Source organism: Budorcas taxicolor, chromosome 1 (genome assembly GCF_023091745.1).
Source record: "Budorcas taxicolor isolate Tak-1 chromosome 1, Takin1.1, whole genome shotgun sequence".
Taxonomy (NCBI): Eukaryota; Metazoa; Chordata; class Mammalia; order Artiodactyla; family Bovidae; genus Budorcas; species Budorcas taxicolor.
This window is the reverse complement of record NC_068910.1, coordinates 118434940-118456134: the sequence shown is the minus strand read 5'-3', so window position 1 is coordinate 118456134 and position 21195 is coordinate 118434940. Positions and strand designations below refer to the sequence as shown.

The window sequence follows — 21195 nt, the reverse complement described above, 5'->3', positions numbered from 1 at the left end:
AAAATTCACAAAAGTATTTTTTAAAGCATTCACAGGTACTTGATGTGACAGAGATAGCGCTTATTACCTACTTTCTTTTCAGTTCCTAAAATGCCAATTAAGTATCACTGACAGTTGTTGATTCACTATATAATGTGCTTATCACTTGCTCTCTGGGTTTCCTTCTGACCATCTGAGGAACCATTTTCAAGCAGAAATTTCAATTCATATGTTGCTACTGACCTGCCACATCTGGCAAAATGTCACTGAAGTGTCACACGTAAGAGAATGAAAATATCTCAATGTCTCCAGGTTAGGGACTGTGACGATTCACGAATTTCTTAGATAGTGATTCTGTGAAAAATAGTAGAAAGTCAATGCTGTGGCAGGAAATGAGTCTTAATCTGGGCTAAACGTTTGGATTTTTGCTGGATTTGGATTATTTTCCTGACTACGAGGGTGTATGTGCGCGTGCTGAGTTGCTTCAAAAATTGGGTCTCTTTGCGACCCCATGGACCATACCTGCCAGGCTACATGGGATTCTCCAGGCAAGAATACTGGAGTGGGTTGCCATGCCCTTCTCCAGGGGAACTTCCTGACCCAGGGATTGAACCTGTATCTCTTGCATCTTGTGCTTTGGTAAGCAGGTTCTTTACCACTGGTGCCATCTGGGAAGCCCACTCAGCTGTGGCTTTATAGCTAGTTATAATAAGTCATTTCTATTTCCATGATAATATTACTAGAACTCAGATGTTGTACTTCTTGGTTAATACTGTTAGGGCCTTGTTAGGGTCAAATGAGCCCATATGTGTAAAGCACAATCCTAGTCCTAAATGTATAACAAGGATTACATCACACCAACAACTGTCACTGCTGTCATGATCATTATTACTAGTCCAGCTCATTTATCATCTGAAATGAAGGACTGTTTCCAGAGCTGAAATTTCATGATTTTGAATCAATGAAATGAAGCCAAATTTTTGTAATATTATCCAGCTCATAAATTCATGGTTCTGTCATTGGGACAAAACCCTGAAGAGAATGTCTCTGAAATACACTAAGATAAATTTCAATATCTGTATCTCAAGATCACTGAAGCAAAGAGAGTGACAGGACCATATTGAACCTCTCAGATGATATGGACAGTGAGATTTTACCCCAAAGCTTCAAAAGTTTCCCTGCTGGCTCAGAGAGTAAAGCATCTGCCTGCGAGGCAGAAGACCTGGGTTTGATCCCTGGGTCAGGAAGATACTCTGGAGAAAGAAATGGCAATCCAGTCCAGTACTCTTGCCTGGAAAACCCCATGGATGGAGAAGCCTGGTGCAGGCTACAGTCCATGGGGTCACAAAGAGTCGTACATGACTGAGCGACTTCACTTTCACTTTAGAAGGTGGGGAGAATGGAGGAGTGAGAGTTTTAATGCAGGTGGGAGGCCCCAAACAGGGGGAAATGATGAGCCAAAGCAAGGAGAAACTCCACAGACATAAAGGAAGGCTCTAGTTTCCTAGCCAAGAGTGGGGGTGAGGACTAAACAGGGTCAGCTGGAAGAGAACTAGTGCATGTATTGATTCATCTCATTGGCGCTCCTGGAGGGAGAATATCCCTGGGGGAAGCCATAAGCAGTGAGAGGCTGTTGTCTATGGGGGTACATATATGTGCGTGCTCACTCAGTCATGTGTGATTCTCTGTGACACCATAGATTGTAGCCTGCCAGGCTCTTCTGTCCGTGGAATTCTGCAGGCAAGAATACTGGAGTGAGTTGCCATTTCTTTCTCCAGGGATCTTCCCAACCCAGGGACTGAACCTGTGTCTCCTGCACTGGCAGGCAGATTCTTTATACTGAGCCACCTGGGAAGGCCCTGTTGTCTGTAGGGTGCTGGAGGGGCCAAGAATTCCAGAATGGACAGAACTGTTCATCAAACCTGGATGCAGGAAGGGGCTGAAAGGAGAAGAACACCTCCTGTCCTGCTTAGCCAGGTGGCTATAGTGGCAGAGTGAGGGAGGGCCCACAGTAGAGGCTCAAGTCTCCCTGAGGTTAAATGGCTTAGAGGACATGGCCAGCTTTACCTTGGGCAGTACCAGGTCTGAAGGAAACAGCATCTTCAGACACTGAGTTACCTGAGATCCCTGGAGAAAGAAATGGCAACTCACTCCAGTATTCTTGCCTGGAGAATTCCATGGACAGAAGAGCCTGGCAGGCTGCAAGTAAGGCTGACTAGATCTTAAATCTTGGATCCACCCACATCCCAGTTTTGTTGCTTTAGCTGGTTTATTTAAACTCTGAAAATCAGTTTTCTCTTCTGTAAAATAAGAATGATGCTACCTGTAAGGCTGCTGTTAGAATGAGAGAATGCATGGAGAGCAACCATCATGGGGCTTGGGATGTGGGCCTCCCCGATACCGTTTCCTAAAATATACTAATGGTTGTTCTTTTACTTAATAATAAATCAGTTATTTTCCTGTGCGTATCAGCTTAAACTTTCTACCTTCATTTCAAATTGATCCTGCTTTTAAAACAACTGATTTATGGCAGGTCGTGAATATCACCTGGAGATCTTATTCCACCTGAGTATTTTCTGTTGAGCAGAAGTTGTACTACATGACTTTGTTTCCCTTATTTTTATCATATACCTCTAAAATTTCACCTCCTGGGGGAAAATCTTTTTCTTAAACTTTCTTTATAGATGTAAAAACTGTGCGTTAGTTTCTGAGGCACACACATTCTAGAGAGACCTTGAGAAAGCTTAAGTTTCCATGTGTTTCTCTTCCCCTCATTTGAACACCCTCTACAAAACAACATAGTAATGGAACCAAACTCCCTCAAGAAACAGAAATTTATGCTTCCATATCTTGAGCCCCATTTAACTCTTCCCTGTAATCTACTCCATCCTAAGGACATGATGTATAAATCTATAAACGTTTGGGGAGTAAAATTGTGTATAGCCTCTCCAACTCTCCTGAGGCTCACCAGATGGCTTTGTCTTCATCCAATTTCCAACCCACCCTTCAACCTCAAAGGAAGATCCTTCCCTTACCAAACTCACTTTTTAGAGTTTTGTGATTCAGAATTATGGGAAATTGGAATAAAAGAATGAGATGTTCTCGTGGTAGGGCAGGCGTGTTAATGGGGCAGTGGAGACTGCTGAAGATGGAGCATCTGGATGCACGTGGAGGAGCAGATGGGCGAGGAAGGGGGTGTTGTGCAGAAACCTATAAATGTCTTGCAAGTCACGTTCCAGAAATGAAAGGCTTGCTGTTACTTTGAAATTAATTTTTGGCTAGACTGTACTCATGACTCATTCTGAGGCTGAACCTTGTGGGTCATAATTTTTCTAATTAGTCTGAATAAAGGTTTATAAATTCGTGTGAGAGTAAGCCACCATTACAGAGCCACTTGGAGAGTTGTTAGATAGTAACATTGTCTACAAAGATAGACATGGATAAGAAAAACAGCGTAGGTCCGTAATTCCCAAGTCTTAGGATATGTAAGACATCACCTGTGGAACATCTTAAACTGCAGCTTCTTGGCCTCCATCCCAAGTAGTTTTGATGCTGTTGTTCAGGTTAGTGTCTAGGAATCTGTATTTTGAGGTCCATACTTGATTCTGACATAGAATTTATGAACCCCATTCTGGCTCAAGGCCAATGTCAGACTTCTTCCTACAGTTCTATGTGCCGTGGGGGCTCCCACAGTTCAACCACAGAAATACAAGTTTTCCTTTGGATTGCCCCAAAGAAAAGCTGGTTTGGACATTCTCTATTGCATGCCTCCTAGTCACATTTGGAGAAATATCTTGCCTTTTCTGTCGTTCCTTTTTCCCCTCTCACGCATCCTAAATCTATAGATCAACTGCAGACAAGTTTTGTTCTTTTTTACAGAACAAGCATTTTACTTAAAGCCGTCTCCAAGATGAACACAAACTATTAAATTACATTCACCAGAATTGTCTCACCAATGCAAATTTATACAAAATCTTAATGGGATGAAAATTGGAAAGGGATATCTGATGGCAGATTGTGAGGATTAATTTGCCTGACTACATAACAAACAGAATGCTCCAATGAAAACAAGAAATGTTGCTTGCAGGAGCCTTTGAAAGAGGCTGCACTTGTTTAAGTAAAAGTTCTCCTCACCCATAACCATCGACTTTGGCCATAGATGAGCCAAACTGCCCATTTTAAAACCACACAATGAAAATACTTTTGCTTGTCTCCTGGTAAAGGTTGCCTAGAGCTTTAGAAGCCTGAATAAGAAAATGTGCTAGGACCACCTACCCACTGTGCGTTATCATAAAATACCAAATGTTCTAAAGACAACACTGTTCAATCTACCTTGTTGTCATCCATCATGCCCAGTTGACACTGAAAATTGTGATCACTGAAGCAAGACTCATAAAACGAATCATCACGAAATAAAAAATATAAAGTTTTATGGAAAAACTGGAGTATCCACCTTATAACAAACCAGCTCTGTCTTCGCAAGGAAGATGCTTCTGTGACCTTTTGGTAAATATACACAACAACTACCCAGGAAATGGCTGTATTGATTGGTCAGCCCTGGAGTCACAGGAACAAGACCTAGAAGCAGTTGCACCTGTGGTTAGACATTGTATCACCCACCTTCTATCCTCCACACCTGCCAGTCCTGCTTCTGAAAAATAATGGTTGTGTGCCACCAAAGCTGGAGATGATACCTTGATGTCACCTTACATTTCAACTCTCTAATAATTTCCCTTGTCTCGGCCATAGCTCTGCTAGGGATTAGCAAGTGAAGTGGAAGTGAGCAGTAGGAGAAGCAGGTGGAGGAAAGGTAAAACCACTTGATGTTTTGGGTACATTTGAGCTGACTTCTTTTAGGACACTTCTACCACACCCATCTGTTAGCAGAAGTCTTCTCTCTTATAAGACATTCACTATTGATGGGACAAAGATGCCTGCCATTAAAAAAAAATCTAATAACCTAAAGGTAGTGAAATGATTTTTAAATATTTTCTTTTTCTGACTATCCACAGCAAAACTTTAAAGTATAATACATTTTGAAGAAATGCTATAGTGATTAACACACTAGCTTACAACACCTGAGATGTTGTCTTTAAAAAAAAAACAAGACTTAAAAGCCACCAACCATGATATTGTATATATGTCAGTGCTCCTTTCTCAGTTTGTCCTATCCTTTCCTTCCCTATGTTCCTAAGTCTGTTCTCTCCATTCCTTCCCTGCAAATGGGTGCATCAATACCATTTTTTTTTTTCTAGTGGGAAGCTGCTAAATAACATAGGGTGCCCAACCTGGCACTCTGTGACAACCTGGTGAGGTAAGATGGGAGGTGGAAGGGAGGCTCAAGAGGGAGGGGATATATGTATACTTATGGTTGATTCAAGTTGTTGTACAGCAGAAAATAAAACAACATTGTAAAATCAATAATAAAAATGACTGAATTAATTTGAAAAAAAATTTCTTTAATGTGGGAATCTCAAAAAAGCCATTAACCAGCCAAACAGGCTTTGCTTTACATCCATAAATGCTGGTGGGTTCTCACTTTTCTTAAACTTGGTAGAATTACGTCTCAAGCCTTAAAGACTCAAAACATATCACTTTATAGACCAGTAACCCTAAAGTCCCTTATTTCCAAGGAAAAAGGATACTTTGCAACATCCTGTTTTTGTAAATAGAATTTGACATCCCAAATATTCCAAAGAAAATCAGCAGATAGCATCTTTTCCTGGGCTGAAGATGCTGCCCATCAGCAGCTGAAAGCACATGGGAAAACAGAATGGTCAGACAGCTCCCCTACAGCTGGCCACCTTTCTTAAAATAGGCGAGCATTTGGCTGAGCAAGGTTTGAAGTATATGATTCTAAGAATGGCACAGGCTGCTTTTCAACTGAGAATGTTTTACCAATTTAAAACAGGATGAGGGGAACAACCTAAACTTGCAACCTTTAATCTTTTCTAAGATTGAACACAACCAAATCTTAAAAAAAAATTAATTTTGATTCATACTGAAAATGATGGGATTAAAAGGAATCCTGCAGATTAGCAGTTCAAAAACTTCAACCAGTTTCTCTAAAACAGTATGGAATTTAGCTACATACTGGATGTTTCCCTGTAATTGAAAATTGGTACCTGGTCTTCTCCCTGAGTGGAGGCAAAAACCTGAAGGTATTCAGAATAAACCACTGTAGGGTGTTCTCTGTGAGAACTCAGCCTTCCATCATGGCATTTCAGACTCTTTTGTCATAGGAAGTAAACATTTTCAGAACTTTCCTGGTGTTCCAGTGGTTAAGACTCCATGCATCCGCTGCAGCGGGGTACAGGTTCAATCTCTGGTTAGGGAACTAAGATCCCACGTGCTGTGCTTGGCCAAAGAAAAGAAAAAGTGTACCTTTTCTCTGAAAATGTACTCACTTATTTATAATTACTTGTCTCTATACACCTTACACCAGTTCTTTTTAATGAAGTGCCAGGGAATAGTTTCATGCCAAAATCTCATGAGTTGTATTCTATTGTACTGAAGGTCCTGCTCATGAATGATGACTTCACAAATAAAAAATAATTGGTCTTCTTAAATATTTATTTCCCTTTCTACCTTGCTTTCCATAGGATGGATTTATTGACTTAAGAGTTTATTACTGCTGTAAATCCAGTAGTACAAGAAAAATGAAGCAAAAATTAAGTGGCATTTTGAGCAATATGATGTAGCTGGAAATGGTTCTGTTGACTAAAGGGAACATCTGTGTGGTAAGTGAAGTAGTAAGGCATCCTTTGCAGGAGGACCTTCTAAAGTTAACTCCGTCTTCCTCCCTGTGGAGTCAGTGACAGTTCCCTATGTGGTTGGCTATTCTTGGGACGTGTATTTGGAATGGCTGAAGCAATGTCAGTCTCTATCCTGTTGGTTACTGAATGTGCAACTGCATATCAGCATTTTCTTCTAGGTGCAGTCCACTCTGAAGTTTACAAATTTAGAAGGGTATTGAGAAGGAAAAATAAACATAGGTTGGCTACCTGATGCAAAGGGCCAATTGGTCTTTGGGAAATGACACTGGGAAAGATTGAAGGCAATAGAAGGGGGCAGCAGAGAGATAAAATGGTTAGATGGCATCACTGACTCGATGAACATGAATTTGAGCAAACTCTGGAAGATAATGAAGGACAAGGGAGCCTGGGGTGTTGCAGTCCATATGGTCACAGAGAGTCGGACACAATTTAGTGACTGGATGACAACATCTTACCTTTTTCTCTGTCTCAGTGCAGAAAGTCTCGTGGGGAGCAGCTGAAATATAAGGTGGTTTATATAGCAAGAGACATGGATGAAGAATAAAGGTCCTAAGGAATGAATCTTTCTGGGAACTTGACTAAAGTGTTTTCTAATAGATTGCTCAGGGAGCTCAGATCCTTTCCATCTCTGAAATTCAAGGACTCCCTTTATAAGTCTTAACCCCCCACAGTCTGCTAATGGAGTGAGGATAGTGATTATAATGGTATGAGATGAAATGTATCCCAAGTAAAAGTGACTAAGTGGGGCATTGTGCCTGAATAAAGATATGAAGCAAAATAAACATTATGAATATTATACACTGAATTTGTGAATGTCAGAACTAGGATCAGATGTCACAGAGATGATATGGTCCAAATTCTCTCATTGATAGATGAAGCTGAGTCACATAATGCATGGTATAAGAGGAAAATTGTGAGGAAAAATCATTGGGTAGAGCTATAATGACTATTTCAACAAAGCTGTTACACTATTTAGTAAATATTAACACATGGGAAGAATTCAAGAGTATGATAATACTAATATTGCTTCTACTTGAATCTCATCAAAAAGAGTACCAAGATATTTTGTAATTGAACTTTGTAATGTTAAAATTCAGAAATTCTGCATACTTTTTACATGTTGCAATACAAAACTGGGAATCTAAAATGTTCTATAGAGTGCCCAACCCAGTATAAATGTTTAAATAACATCTTAAATATACCTATTTTAAAAAAGACTAAGTATATAATACGGCATACAAATACTAGGGGTGCCTCAAAGCAATGCTCCAATCATGACATTTGTATCCTGGGGTCTATGGATCTATGGCCTTCAGGAATCCTTGGCCCCTCTTAGAATCAAGCACAAAATTTTTCACATAATCCACTTTTTTTTTCCAGGGGAGGTAGGGGGTCAGATTTCCAAAAGAACTAGGAAGAGCAAAAGGATTAACTTTTTTTTGTTGTTGTTCTAAATCTTACAGGAAAGTTTACATAGATTTTCATTAGTTGAAATGTATAACTTAAGTTAGTGAGCCAAGGAAAGAAAAATAGCTAATTTGAGTTTTTCCCTAAAATGTTTAGAAAGAACAAAATGAAAATAGGCAAAATGAAATAATTAGCAAGAGGAAAAATTAATAATTAGATGCTATTTGTCTCTGATTAATAGAGAGTTAAACACAGTAAGATATAATTCTGGTAAAGGCACTGTGGAGGGAGCCTAAATTGAGAGAACATTCCTGAAAATGTGGTCTCATAACAGACTAAAATTTCTCTTCAGTTTTAGAGTCAGTACTTTTCGTCAGGAAAAACAATTTGCCAAAGACAAAAGTTCTGATTTACATCACGGAATCATTTAAAATAGTACACATTAAAAAAAATCTAAAGGAGGAAAACTTTTAATGCAATGAAATATATAATTATAAAAAATCAGTGGTCTACAAACATACATTCTACATAATTACAAGCAAAGAAAAACACAAGGTAAGGAGTAATACATACTGCGTAATTTTTGCCAATACATAGCAGGATGTTAAAATGAAATTCAGCCCAGGTATCATTAAGATTTGAAGGAAGTACTAGTATAGGCAGAATTTACTAGTAGTTAAGGAAGTAGTTACATCTTAATCACACTTCAAGTGTATAAAATGGTCAAGATGAGGGCTTGGGAGAAGGATTATTGGAGAGGATTTCTCATGTAAGAGCCCTCATGTCAATTGCGTGAGGTTGTAAGGAGACCAGGTAAGGTGTGGATGTGCCCTGGAGTTTAGGGAACACACTGTTCCAGTCATACCTGAGAAATCTAAAGAAGCAGACCATGGCAACAGAGCACTGGGGTAAAGTTCAGGATATGTCTGCATTCCTGGAATCTGCTCGAACCAAAAATGCTTGCGTTTTTCCTTGGATCAGATATGGGCCACTGAGAGAGGAAGCTGGTAGAGAGCTTTCTTGGCTCTTGTCCAGCTGAGTCACTTGGAGAAGCGAGGAATCCTCAGAAGAGAGGTGGGGAGTGGTTCTCAGCCAGGAGCGGATTTTACTCTCCTCCCTCAGGGGACGGCTGGCAAAGTCTGGAGACAATTGATTCGCAGCTGGAGAATGGGGGAGGGTGTGGTGCTGCTACTGTCTATTGTTTAGAGACCAGGGATGCTGTTAGACATTCTACCATGCTTAGGACGACACAGGACAAGAAAGAATTGAGTCCAAAATGTCAGTGGTGCAGATGTTTAGAATTGGGTTTCTAAAGAAGGAGCCTCAAGGGCTGGAATCAAAGTGCATGAATTCATGTCTAGGGAGTTGCAGGAGAGTCTCAGTAATGAACAGGGGGTGGGAGGCTTCAGAGAAGGAATGGGCTTTAAACATCTGCTATCCAGAGAGCTCTGCAACCGTGAACAGGATGGTATCTGCCAAGTCAAGGCTCTCTTGCTCTCCCTTCATCTCCTCCTCCCTCCTGCTCACAGAGAGGTCAGAGAAAGGGCTTAGCAAGGTGGGGGAGAAACAGACGTACTAAAGGAGGAAGGAAAGAAAACAAACCATGCCTCTTTGCCTCACCCCCACCATGCTTCTCCTCGAAGAAGAGGGAAAACAGGAGGCACCTGACAACTCCCTCCAAATTATCATCCCCTTAGGCCTTAATCTTCCAGTCAAACCTTCATTCCCACTTATGTTGCCTGGAGTTGGGTGATGGACAAATTCTAAAAATCTCATCATCTCTTACTGTGACTTACACTGTTATGCCCAAGGTCCAAATCCCCAGAACTGAGAGAACAAGACATCCACGGCAATGCAAACGCAAAAAGGGAATTTATTGCTAGGTCGAGCCAGGGCCCCGGCCACATCCAACACAGTGGAATAGAGCCAGAGCCCCAAGCCCTGGATTACAGTAGTATTTATAGGTTTAGGACAAAGATAGGGAATTGGCAAGGTTGGATTGGTTACAAGGGTTTCTTTGCATCTACTAATTGGCTAGATTTTCGCACGCGCGGGCTTTCATAGGAGACTTCTATCCTCGTCCCGATTGGCACAGACCGGGCTACGGGGAGCATGCTGACAGGCTGAGTCCTCCCGTCACCGGCGGGGGTAATTTTGATCCCGCCTGGGCAGTGTCTCAGCTGTTTCCGGGATGCTTGCTCCGGCCTATTTTAGTCATGGCCTCTATCAGGCCTCAACAACACATGCAGTCGAATATCACTTCAGGATGTGGGAATACTGGATGCCTCACCAAAGTTTTGAGGCTTCTGGGGTCTCTGTCAAGACAACTGAGAAATCCTAAATGTTCATCTAATAGGAGACTGACTACATGTATCTTAATCATTGCACTAAGTATTATTTAACTGAGATCTCGGCTTGCTAAGGCCAAGAGTGGTGCTTTGCCACTGTTAACTGTGATTATTCCTAGAATTTGAGATTAATAATGTTTGGGAAGCAGCAAGAGAGAGTCCTATTTGACATACCTCTAACTGAAATGTTGCTAACAGTTTTTCTAAAGATTCTCCTGTTCAATCAAGATAGTTACATTTGAATTCCCAGATGACCAATCCATTCTCTAATTTTACTAATTTCTACATCCAATATGGGTCATTTAATTTAGTCACCTGGGGCAAGAGTCGGGGGAGGGAGAGTGGTTAAATCATCCCTCTAGGAAATCTGGAAATGTCTTTTTCCTTATGTCCCCTGACAGCTTTTATGACGGAAAGATGCTGGCAGACTGAGAGGAATTCAGGATCCTTCCAAGGCATGCATATCTGTCTTCCCAGTTGATAGCTCTGCAAAAGGGCACAAAAAAAGCCAAACATACCAGTGGTAGAAGCCAGTGAGAAAGCATTAGATGCTTATAGAACACCCTTTTATGTTCATCGTAAGATCAAAGATAAGTCTAAAACTTGAGAAAACTGTCTTTTCTGGATCCAAAACCACTGTGATATTTTCTCCAGTGGGCTGTTAGTATCTTTTTTTACTTAGTATGTTGAGTGGATCCCTTTGTTCTGTGTAAAATAATACCTTAGACTAAACTCAGTTCATTTAATTTCCAAGTCTCATTACCCAGAACTGACATGCAATCTTTTTATTTGTTTTTGAACTGAAAACAGGTTGGATAGCAAACCTGAAATAAACAATTCCCTCAATTTTGTCACACCGAGGTAAGAAATGTTGCAAAATGAATTTGCTTCCAGAAGAGTTGAACTTAGATTTAGTTTGCAGAAGGTACAAGCGTTCAACCACCAACAAACTGAGTCCTGAAGAGTTTAACACATTGGTGTTTTGTAAGAGATACAAACAGTGATAAAATAGCCTTTCACCTCAGGCTCACTTTCCTTATTGAGTAGGAGATAGATGATTTAGACAAAACCATGAACCTTTCAGGAAAACGTACTTGTGATATCACTTCACTTCAGTTCAGTCATTCAGTCGTGTCCGACTCTTTGCAACCTCATGAACCACAGCACGCCAGGCCTCCCTATCCATCACCAACTACCGCAGCCTACCCAAACCCATGTCCATTGAGTAGACGATGCCATCCAACCATCTCATCCTCTGTCGTCCCCTTTTCCTGCCCTCAATCTTTCCCAGCATCTGGTCTTTTCAAATGAGTCTGCTCTTCACATCAGGTGGCCAAAGTATTGGTGTTTCAGCTTCAACACTTGGACTTCATAATTTGACCAGTGCAATGTTCTGCAGCTGATACAATTTGACTGAATATATACTGACCCCACGGAGAAGGCAATGGCACCCCACTCCGGTACTCTTGCCTGGAAAATCCCATGGACAGAGGAGCCTGGTGGGCTGCAGTCCATGGGTTCGCTAAGAGTTGGACACAACTGAGCAACTTCACTTTCACTTTTCACTTTCATGCATTGGAGAAGGAAATGGCAACCCACTCCAGTGTTCTTGCCTGGAGAATCCCAAGGATAGGGGAGCCTGGTGGGCTGCCATCTATGGGGTCGCACAGAGTTGGACACGACTGAAGTGACTTAACAGCAGCATACTGACCCCATGGACTGTAGCTTGCCAGGCTCCTCTGTCCATGGGATTCTCCAGGCAAGAATACTAGAGTGAGTTGCCATGCTCCTCTCCAGGGAATCTTCCCAACCCAAGGATTGAACCTGGGTCTCCCACTTTTCAGGCAGATTCTTTACCATCTGAGCCACCAGGGAAGCCCATATTGACCATATTTATATTCAATGCACAGTGACTGATACTTTGTATATATAAAAAGTGAAGGGAGATATAAAGGGGAAAAAGTGGGAGAGTAGGGGATGAAGGACTCTCTGCTGTTTGTTTTTAGCTATGTTTTAGGGCTGAGTTTCTTTCTACTGGAGGCTTCTCATCAAATTATGAATAAACTTAAGTTTCCCTTCCTAACTTCAATTATGCCATCTTCTATCAGATTTTTCCTTCTTGATGATGCACTTCTGGAAAGAGTTGTCCACACTTGCCTCCATTTCTGCTCTTTCTGTATTTATACTGACTGCTCATTTGTTCATCTGTTTCTTCTGCCCTAAAACCTGGTTTCCTCTTTATCTCAGAAAAGTTGCATTTCTTCAGAGGCCGGAACAAGAAGACACAACAGACATTCCAAGAGAAGGGAAGGGGATTACACCAAATGGATTCAATCAAGGGATGATCTTGAAAAAGTAAGTTTGGAATTGTGGAAAATATGTTAGCAAGAGATGTTAAAAGGGGGTCAGGGGAGGGAATAGATATAAGGGATTGAGAACCATGTTTGCCGTCATTCCACAGAATCAACCTACCCACCACGGATCACTTGTAGTGAACACTAGAGGGCAGTAGAGGCTCATGTTGAATGTAGCAGTTTGCTTAATCAAACGTGGCTGTTTACTCTGCAGGAGGTGAGGAGGAGGAGGCTGGGAGAGAGTTCAGATGAAAGTACTGCCATGAGCGATCCAAACATTTGGGCAAGAGTATAAAAATTCTCAGAAAAACAACTTGAAAATGTATCAAGAGCAAAGAGCTTCCTCTTAAGGACCCAGTGCCGTATCTACCTCTTAGTCTGACTGACTGGTTTACTAAGATCAAAGTTGGTGTCATCACTTTATGTAAGTCTACATGGATGGAGAATAAAGTAAGTCAGTACATGTGAAAGCTGCAAGGAACAATTTTAGATTGCCCAGAGTTGCTAAGGAGGCTAAGTGAAGTTAGAAAAGAACCAGAAAAATGGAAAGCAGAGGACCTGATGGGGCCAGTGAAAAACTTGATTTGAAATATGTACCTGAAATGGAAATCATCAAGCAGGAGAAATGCTGGAGATTGTTTTTTGTTTTAGACTTTAATCCTAGAGGTGCTGCAGGGTGGCAGGGACTGGAGTAGAGAGGGTTAAAACCATTCAACTCAAGGTCAAAATTGTTGATCAAGGGTGAGTGCTCTGAAAGTAGATGGAACATCATGAATACTTAAGACTTAGCATCATAAGTGACTTTCAAAAGGACAGGTCAAGAACATTTGAAAATATCCATGACTCCTGCTTGTAGTGCTGGTGAGGGTGGAGGGGGTATAGGAAACAGTGACTTCCCGTAGAGAGGATGGTGGTATCCTTAAGAAGAGGCTCAGTTTGAAGAGACAGATAACATGTTCCAGAAAACAGAAAATTATGCAGGAGTCATTTACATTTACGTAATCTCCTCAAGAACAAAGAAACAGTAAAATGGGGAGTGTGGTTGGAAAGGGCCTAGAAACAGAGCAGAGCTGAAAACCAATGTAAATCCAGAAGAGAGAAGATGTTGGGCTCAGGGAATAACTGAGTTCACCTGCAATTAGGGAACTGGGATTTTTGACCTGTAATAATAACTCAGAAGAAAGGGGATACTTTATGGCTTCTGGAGCAGCTTACATTTACTCCAATATAAAAACTCATATCTTAAATATTATTGGTGTTTATAAAATGAAGATACCAAGCTAGTCACACCTTGTAATGACAATGAACCACTCTTTCTTGGCAAATGCATATACAGAATTAAAACCAATAGAATTTGCTTTTATTTGGAAATTATTGGAGGTGGTTGTATCATCTCAAGCGACAGCTGGGCCATTCCATGCATTAAGATAAAAATGCTAAAATTGTTGTATAATGACAGCCCAGTGCACCAAAGGACAAGGAAGAGAAAGTAATGAAGACATAGATGGTTGATATTTGTTGAAGTATAAAAGGATTTTGCCAGAATTTGACAGAAGAGGATACAGGGCTTCACTCACACCTAAAGGGGAAATGAGTGTCACAGATGAAAATATCATTTGCATTTTTATAAGTTATATATACCTCAAATAAGACTTTTATTATTATCATTGTTATAAAAACATTGGTGTTGGTAGAAATGGAGATGTTTAAATGTAGCAGAATACTGTTGACCATGTGCCAACATATCTTTTTCTGATTTCTCAAAATAAAAAGCAACAAACACAGCATTTGTATCTGATCCAGTATATATTGAAGCCAAAGATAAGAAGACTCCAGCACACTCAGATACAACCAAAAAAAGAAAAAGAAAACTTCAGTGATGTATACGAAAAATCCCAATTTGACTGAAAACTGTAAAAGGATGACCAACATCAATTCTGCTGGAACAGAAAAACACAGAATAGATATTTTTAATTCCAGACATAATTATCGTGGGAGTTAGCAAATCAAAGTTAGATCAAAAGAGAGGTATAGTTTTAGCGCTAAGAAAATAAAGCAACAAAGAGCTATAAGCTCCATGAGGGCAAGAGGTATTTCTGGGTTTTTATGTACTTTGGTGTTTCCTGTGCTCTCACACTTTCTGGCACATAATAGGTTCTCCATAAAGAGTTGTATGATGGGCATCTGGTAAGACGCCGTGGAAAACAAAGGAGAAACTAAAGAACGAGTAAGCACAGTGCACATTGCTATCTGTAGGAAGAAAGGCATCTAAGAGAGAAGTTTAGAGATGAACATATATGAAAATGCATTGGTTAGTCACCAAGTTGTATCCAACTCTTTTGCGACCCCATGAACTGTAGCCCATCAGGCTCCTCTGTCCATGGAATTCCCCAGGCAAGAATATTGGAATGGGTTGCCATTCTCTTCTCCGGGGGTCTTCCCAACCCAGGGGTTGAACCAGAGTCTCCTGCATGGCAGGCAGATTCTTTATAGTTGAGCCACCTGGGAAGCCCAAATATGCATTACAAACGTCATAAGATATAAATACAGATCTATTAGCAGAACTTAATTGCCAATGGAAAGTGCTAGCAAACGTGAGGCATAGAGAGAGGTTCAAGGTGGATTCTTTCTTTCATTACACTTCTCTGTAGTATTGTTGTTCTTTTACCATCAGCATGTATCATTGCTATTACTCAACAAGTTAGCTTATTCTTATATTATGAACAAAAGCATCTAAAAAAGGAGATTTTGAAGAGAATCACAAAGACAGAAAATTGAAGCTCAACATTCAGTATCACTGAAGAATGAAAACAGAAGGGACAGCAAGACAAGTCAGGATAAATGATCAAGCATGGAATTCTGCAGCCTTTACTTCGGGAAGAATAGCAATCGGCATGCTACTATGTGCCTCTTAGGGCTCATTCTTGACGTGATTTAGGAAGATTTATAGACACTTGTTCACAACCACAAGTGCAGAAACTGTCCAGACAACAAAGTACCAAATAGCCCAGGGATAGAGGAGACTTAAGAGGCTAATAATGAACTGTGAAAGTGAAAAGAAACAGAATGAAGCCAAAGAGAAAATGAGAGGGTGGTTATTGAGGAGGTAATTTGGGGTAAATGAAAACAGGGACAGAACATGCAGACCTTTTCTTGAGTGATTAACCAGAAAGACCAGTTTCTAGACTGGAACACTGGAATCAAACTGGGAAACTGGGAACTACCAGGAAATAATAGGGAAATCAAGTTTCTTTATATGAGACAAAAAAATTGCAACTTTTTTATAACACTCAGCTATAAAACACTACTAAATGCTTCTAGTGCCACCTTGCTAACGAATACAGAACTTTTGTCACTTTTTCTCAGCTCCTGAGACTGCAATTTCCTCTTTGCTAAATTCCCAGCCCCAGCACAAAATTTCATGTCCTTATTAGAAAGAATTGGAAAGCAATTCCTTGACACTGGTTGGTTTCTTTTCTAACCAACCTGACTACTTTAGAGGAAAAAAAAAATGCTAATGGGGGCATACTCAGTACATTTTGATATTTTGGAAGGAAGAGGCAGTATGGGGCTTAAGACATTAATGGAAAGAAAGACATAATCCAGAAATACCAGCAAAACAACCAGATTCCAGAAACAAGACTAAATATTCATGGGGCACTGTCCTATCGCCAATAAAACCACTGAACCTGGTCATGAGTGATGATGGAAAAGCACCCGTAACACCCACCTTCAGGGTCCCAAACAGCCCTATATAATGTGGCTATACATTCTGTGTATTATGTATATTTCAATATATAAAAATTGTGCAATTTCTGAATTATACACCACAAAGATTAATGTGTTTCTAAATAGAAAACAAAAAATAAAAGCTCAAAGCTTTATTTTAGGTCCTGAGTCCCATGAGCTCTGGCTTGGTCATTTCTCATCAACTTAGACTCTTGACTGGTTGATCTTTTGATAGGAAATTTCTGGACCTGCACAGGCAATCCTTTCCAGGGAGACACAGAACCATCCTTTTACTTCGTTTGGGCATAAATCCACAGACAAATCAAAGAGGACCAGGAAGTAATGTTTGAGAATATCAGATAAAGGAAAGCAATTCCTCAGCTGAGGTTTCCTGAGCACCTCCCATCTATGCAGCCCTGGCTGGCCATGCTGGTAGAGGCATGCAGTGGAGGAAACGGCAACTGTAGTAAGGCTTGATGAATGTTTGAATGCTCAGTTTTAGGAGGAAAAGAGTGAGGAAAACTTCAAAATAAGTATGCTAGAAATAGTAAATATCATTTAAGTTGCTTTTGGTAGAGGTTGGCTTAATTTGGAAAGGAGAATGTTTTTGGTAAGTGGGTTAGAGAACATGAAAAAAGCAAATATGCAGAATTCATAGGTATTTTGAAAAGCATAACAGCAGTGAAAAGTTCCATCTTAAGAGTAAATAAACCTTAAAAGCTGTGACAAGAAAAATTGTTACTACATAAGGTGATAAATATTGACTAAACTTACTTTGTTACATCAAGTTATATTGCACCCCTTAAGGTAATATGTCAGTTACATTGCAAATTTTTAAAATTCCATAAGTATTTCATCTTTTTTCTCATTTGCACATCTGTAACTTGCATGGCTTTTTAACACATGCTACCATATCCTGTGTTTAGTTGCTCAGTCTTGTTCAACTTTGCGACCTCATGGCCTCTTCTTATTGCCTACAGTGATAAAGGAGAAGTGTTATTACAGTTGAGTGGTCGAAACAGATTTCAGCTCCCTTATCTCCACTCCCGCCTCTCTTGCGGTCATACTGAGCCCCTAGGAATCTGAAAAGTCTTTTGGGTTGTAAACCTAGCAGCTGTGTTTTCCCTTTGCAAAGGAGACATTCTTATTTATGGCCCCCTGCGCTATGACCACTACATCATGTGACCTTCCCCACTGCACACTTACTTCTCCTTTCGAGTTTCAGATTTCCTTCCTTTTCTTTGGTTTGTTCCACAGTTGCACTTTCCTAGGATGCATAGGGAATTCTGATCCTACCTGCTGTTACTGGGATTTTGCACAGACTTCTTTGGCATAAAAAAACATAAAGGAACAAAGATTAGATTTCTCTCTTTAAAGAAATCTTATTTTGCCATGGAAACCAAAAGAAAAGGATCTTATAAAAATGTGATTTATACTTGTTTGTATTTGAGCCACAGTTGTGGTCGTTAGATATTTGTCTTCATCCGTTAAAGGACAGGTACAGTTGGTGATGGACAGAGAGGCCTGGCATGCTGTGGACCATAGGGTCGCACAGAGTCGGACACAACTGAGCAACTGAACTGAACAGTTAAACACTTGCTTTCAATATCCTGCTGACTTTCTGCCTCAGGTGCATATTCCCTAGTAAATTACTCAATGTTACTTCACTTGACTTTGACTGACCTCCCACCAAGACACACACTTTATTAAGTACAATCTCCTTGAGATTTGGAAATTCATCTGTGCTTTTTAACCTGAGTATACCCATTAGTATAATCCAAATGACTTAAGTCGACAGAGAGCCCCTCCTCCACCCCCCACCGCCCAGTGTTGAAAAGTTTGTCTTGTGGGCTGAGGGTGGTGGAAAACACAGCAGCTGGTACACATGGGTATAAGTCAATAGTTTTGTAGCTAAACTGGAAAAGCTGGTCCGCGTAGACCTAAGGTTTAAGTCAAGGTGACACAATGAGAAATATAAAATCAGAAAAGGAGAGAACTACATAACTAGTGAATGAATAAATGTTTACCCTTCTGTACAGCTTTGGATAGTCCTTGAAGTCATTTCCTCGGGGAGGAGAATGTTAAAAACAGCCTTGCGAACAGTCATTTCCCTCTGATCTTAGAAATTGGCAGTTTTCATGTCCCTATGACTTGGCCATATCTTCAAGATTCAGTGCAGTTCATTTTAGTCACTCAGTCATGTCCGACTCTTTGTGACCCCATGGACTGCAGCACGCCAGACCTTCCTGTCCATCACTAACTCCTGGAGTTTACCCAAACTCATGTCCATTGAGTCAGTGATGCCATCCAACCATCTCATCCTCTGTTGTCCCCTTCTACTCCCACCCTCAATCTTTCCCAGCATCAGGGTCTTTTCCAATGAGTCAGCTCTTCATATCAGGTGGCCGAAGTATTGGAGTCTCAGCTTCAACATCAATCCATCCAATGAACACCCAGGACTGATCTCCTTTAGGATGGACTGGTTGGATCTTCTTGCAGTCCAAGGGACTCTCAAGAGTCTTCTTCAACACCACAGTTCAAAACCATCATTTCTTTGGTGCTTATCTTTCTTTACAGTCCAACTCTCATATCCATACATGACTACTGGAAAAACCATAGCCTCAACTAGATGGACCTTTGCTGGCAAAGTAACGTCTCTGCTTTTTAATATGCTGTCTAGGTTGGTCATAACTTTCCTTCCAAGGAGTAAGCGTCTTTTAAATTCATGGCTGCAGTCACCATCTGCAGTGATTTTGGAGCCCAGAAAAATAAAGTCTGACACTGTTTCCACTGTTTCCCCATCTATTTCCCATGAAGTGATGGGACCTGATGTCATGATCTTAGTTTTCTGAATGTTGAACTTGAAGCCAACTTTTTCACTCTCCTCTTTCACTTTCATCAAGAGGCTTTTTAGTTCCTCTTCACTTTCTGCCATAAAGGTGGTGTCATCTGCATATCTGAGGTTAGTGATATTTCTCCCAGAAATCTTGATTCCAGCTTGTGCTTCTTCCAGCCCAGCGTTTCTCATGATGTACTCTGCATATAAGTTAAATAAGCAGGGTGACAATATACAGCCTTGACATACTCCTTTTCCTATTTGGAGCCAGTCTGTTGTTCCATGTCCAGTTCTAACTGTAGCTTCCTGACCTGCATACAGACTTTTCAAGAGGCAGGTCAGATGGTCTAGTATTCCCATCTCTTTAAGAATTTTCCACAGTTTATTGTGATCCACATAGTCAAAGGCTTTGGCATAGTCAATAAAGTAGAAGTAGATGTTTTTCTGGTACTCTCTTGCTTTTTTGATGATTCAGTGGATGTTGGCAATTTGATCTTTGCCTTTTCTAAAACCAGCTTGAACATCTGGAAGTTCACGGTTCACGTATTGCTGAAGCCTGGCTTGGAGAATTTTGAGCATTACTTTACTAGCATGTGAGATGAGTGCAATTGTGTGGTAGTGCAGTAGTTTGAGCATTCTTTGGCATTGCCTTTCTTTGGGATTGAAGGTCAAATAATCAATACCGTATAGAGATGTTAAAAATTCATGTGTGAACATAGGTATTATATATTACCTGATGTTCTCAACTTGAAAAGAGATTATCACCTGTATTTTCACCAAACGACCCTAGCATTGAATGCTTTTCTATGGAAGGGTATTCAAGGAATTAAGAGTCTGAGATGAAAAGATCTAAGAATACCAATAAAAATGCCAGTGAATATATAGTATGTTAGTGAGGGGTGTAGACAAAGCCTTTTGCTAATTGTTCTTATTTTCTGGGAGAATTGACTTTAGAAGGATTTATCAATGGCACAGAAAAAGATCAGGGCCTTCTGGAAATTGTTTTCAAGAGCTTCGACTTTTCCAATGTACTAAAAGTAATCTGTGGTGGGAAATAGCCAGACACTGGAGAAAGGCTTCTTCTAAACTAACTGACAAGAATGGTGTAGGGACAGTGAAAGTTGAGAAGCTGTGGAATGGATGCAAAGCAAAGCACTCATCTTTTGGTGGGTTGAAAACTCTCAGCAGAGAAGAAATGTGATTTTCCTGCATGTATCTGCTATTGATTACATGTTTTTATTATCATTGGTATCCCACTTGAGTTCCACAGAGAACTCTCATAAAGATCCTAAAAAGAAGCGCTGTTGCTTCTGTTTATACATCAGTCCTCTGTCCACATGTTAGAACATGATTAAACTGAAGGATTGCCTCCATAGCTATCAGTGCATACTAGAGCTTGCATGTCTGTTTTCTTGCTCACCTAAATTAGTCTGCATCTTATAGAACTGGATTATTCAGACAGTGTCTCAACAATTTAACATTCTTAGATTAAATGCACATTTGACAAATGTATTTGCTGCCTCTTGGTTCTTGTTTCATCTGTATATTATAAATGACTGAGTTCTGGTCTGTTGAAAAACTTTTTTTCCTGCCCTTCTTTCTTATTGCTTACCCTGAACACTGTCTTGAATCAGTAATAATGTTCTGCTCCAAAGGAAAAGTCTTAAACTATGTAGTAAAAGGAGAAAATTTCTGACTGGGCAGTGAGAATGTTTCCATCTGATTTGTTATAAATCTGGGTCCAGTTGTGCATGAAAATTCGATGC

General features: G+C 40.4%; 1 protein-coding gene across 1 annotated transcript in view; it reads left to right on the top strand.

Annotated features, from left to right (window-relative positions):
• GUCA1C (guanylate cyclase activator 1C) overlaps positions 1 to 20630 on the top strand; it is a 37962-nt gene extending 17332 nt beyond the window's left edge. The window contains 10 exon segments of the mRNA XM_052644953.1: positions 6582 to 6598; positions 6600 to 6638; positions 6640 to 6694; positions 8136 to 8140; positions 11405 to 11461; positions 11463 to 11510; positions 12758 to 12865; positions 18087 to 18091; positions 20372 to 20493; positions 20496 to 20630. Of these exon segments, the coding sequence (XP_052500913.1) occupies positions 6582 to 6598; positions 6600 to 6638; positions 6640 to 6694; positions 8136 to 8140; positions 11405 to 11461; positions 11463 to 11510; positions 12758 to 12865; positions 18087 to 18091; positions 20372 to 20493; positions 20496 to 20630 (591 nt within the window).
• Positions 20631 to 21195: the final 565 nt, after the last annotated feature.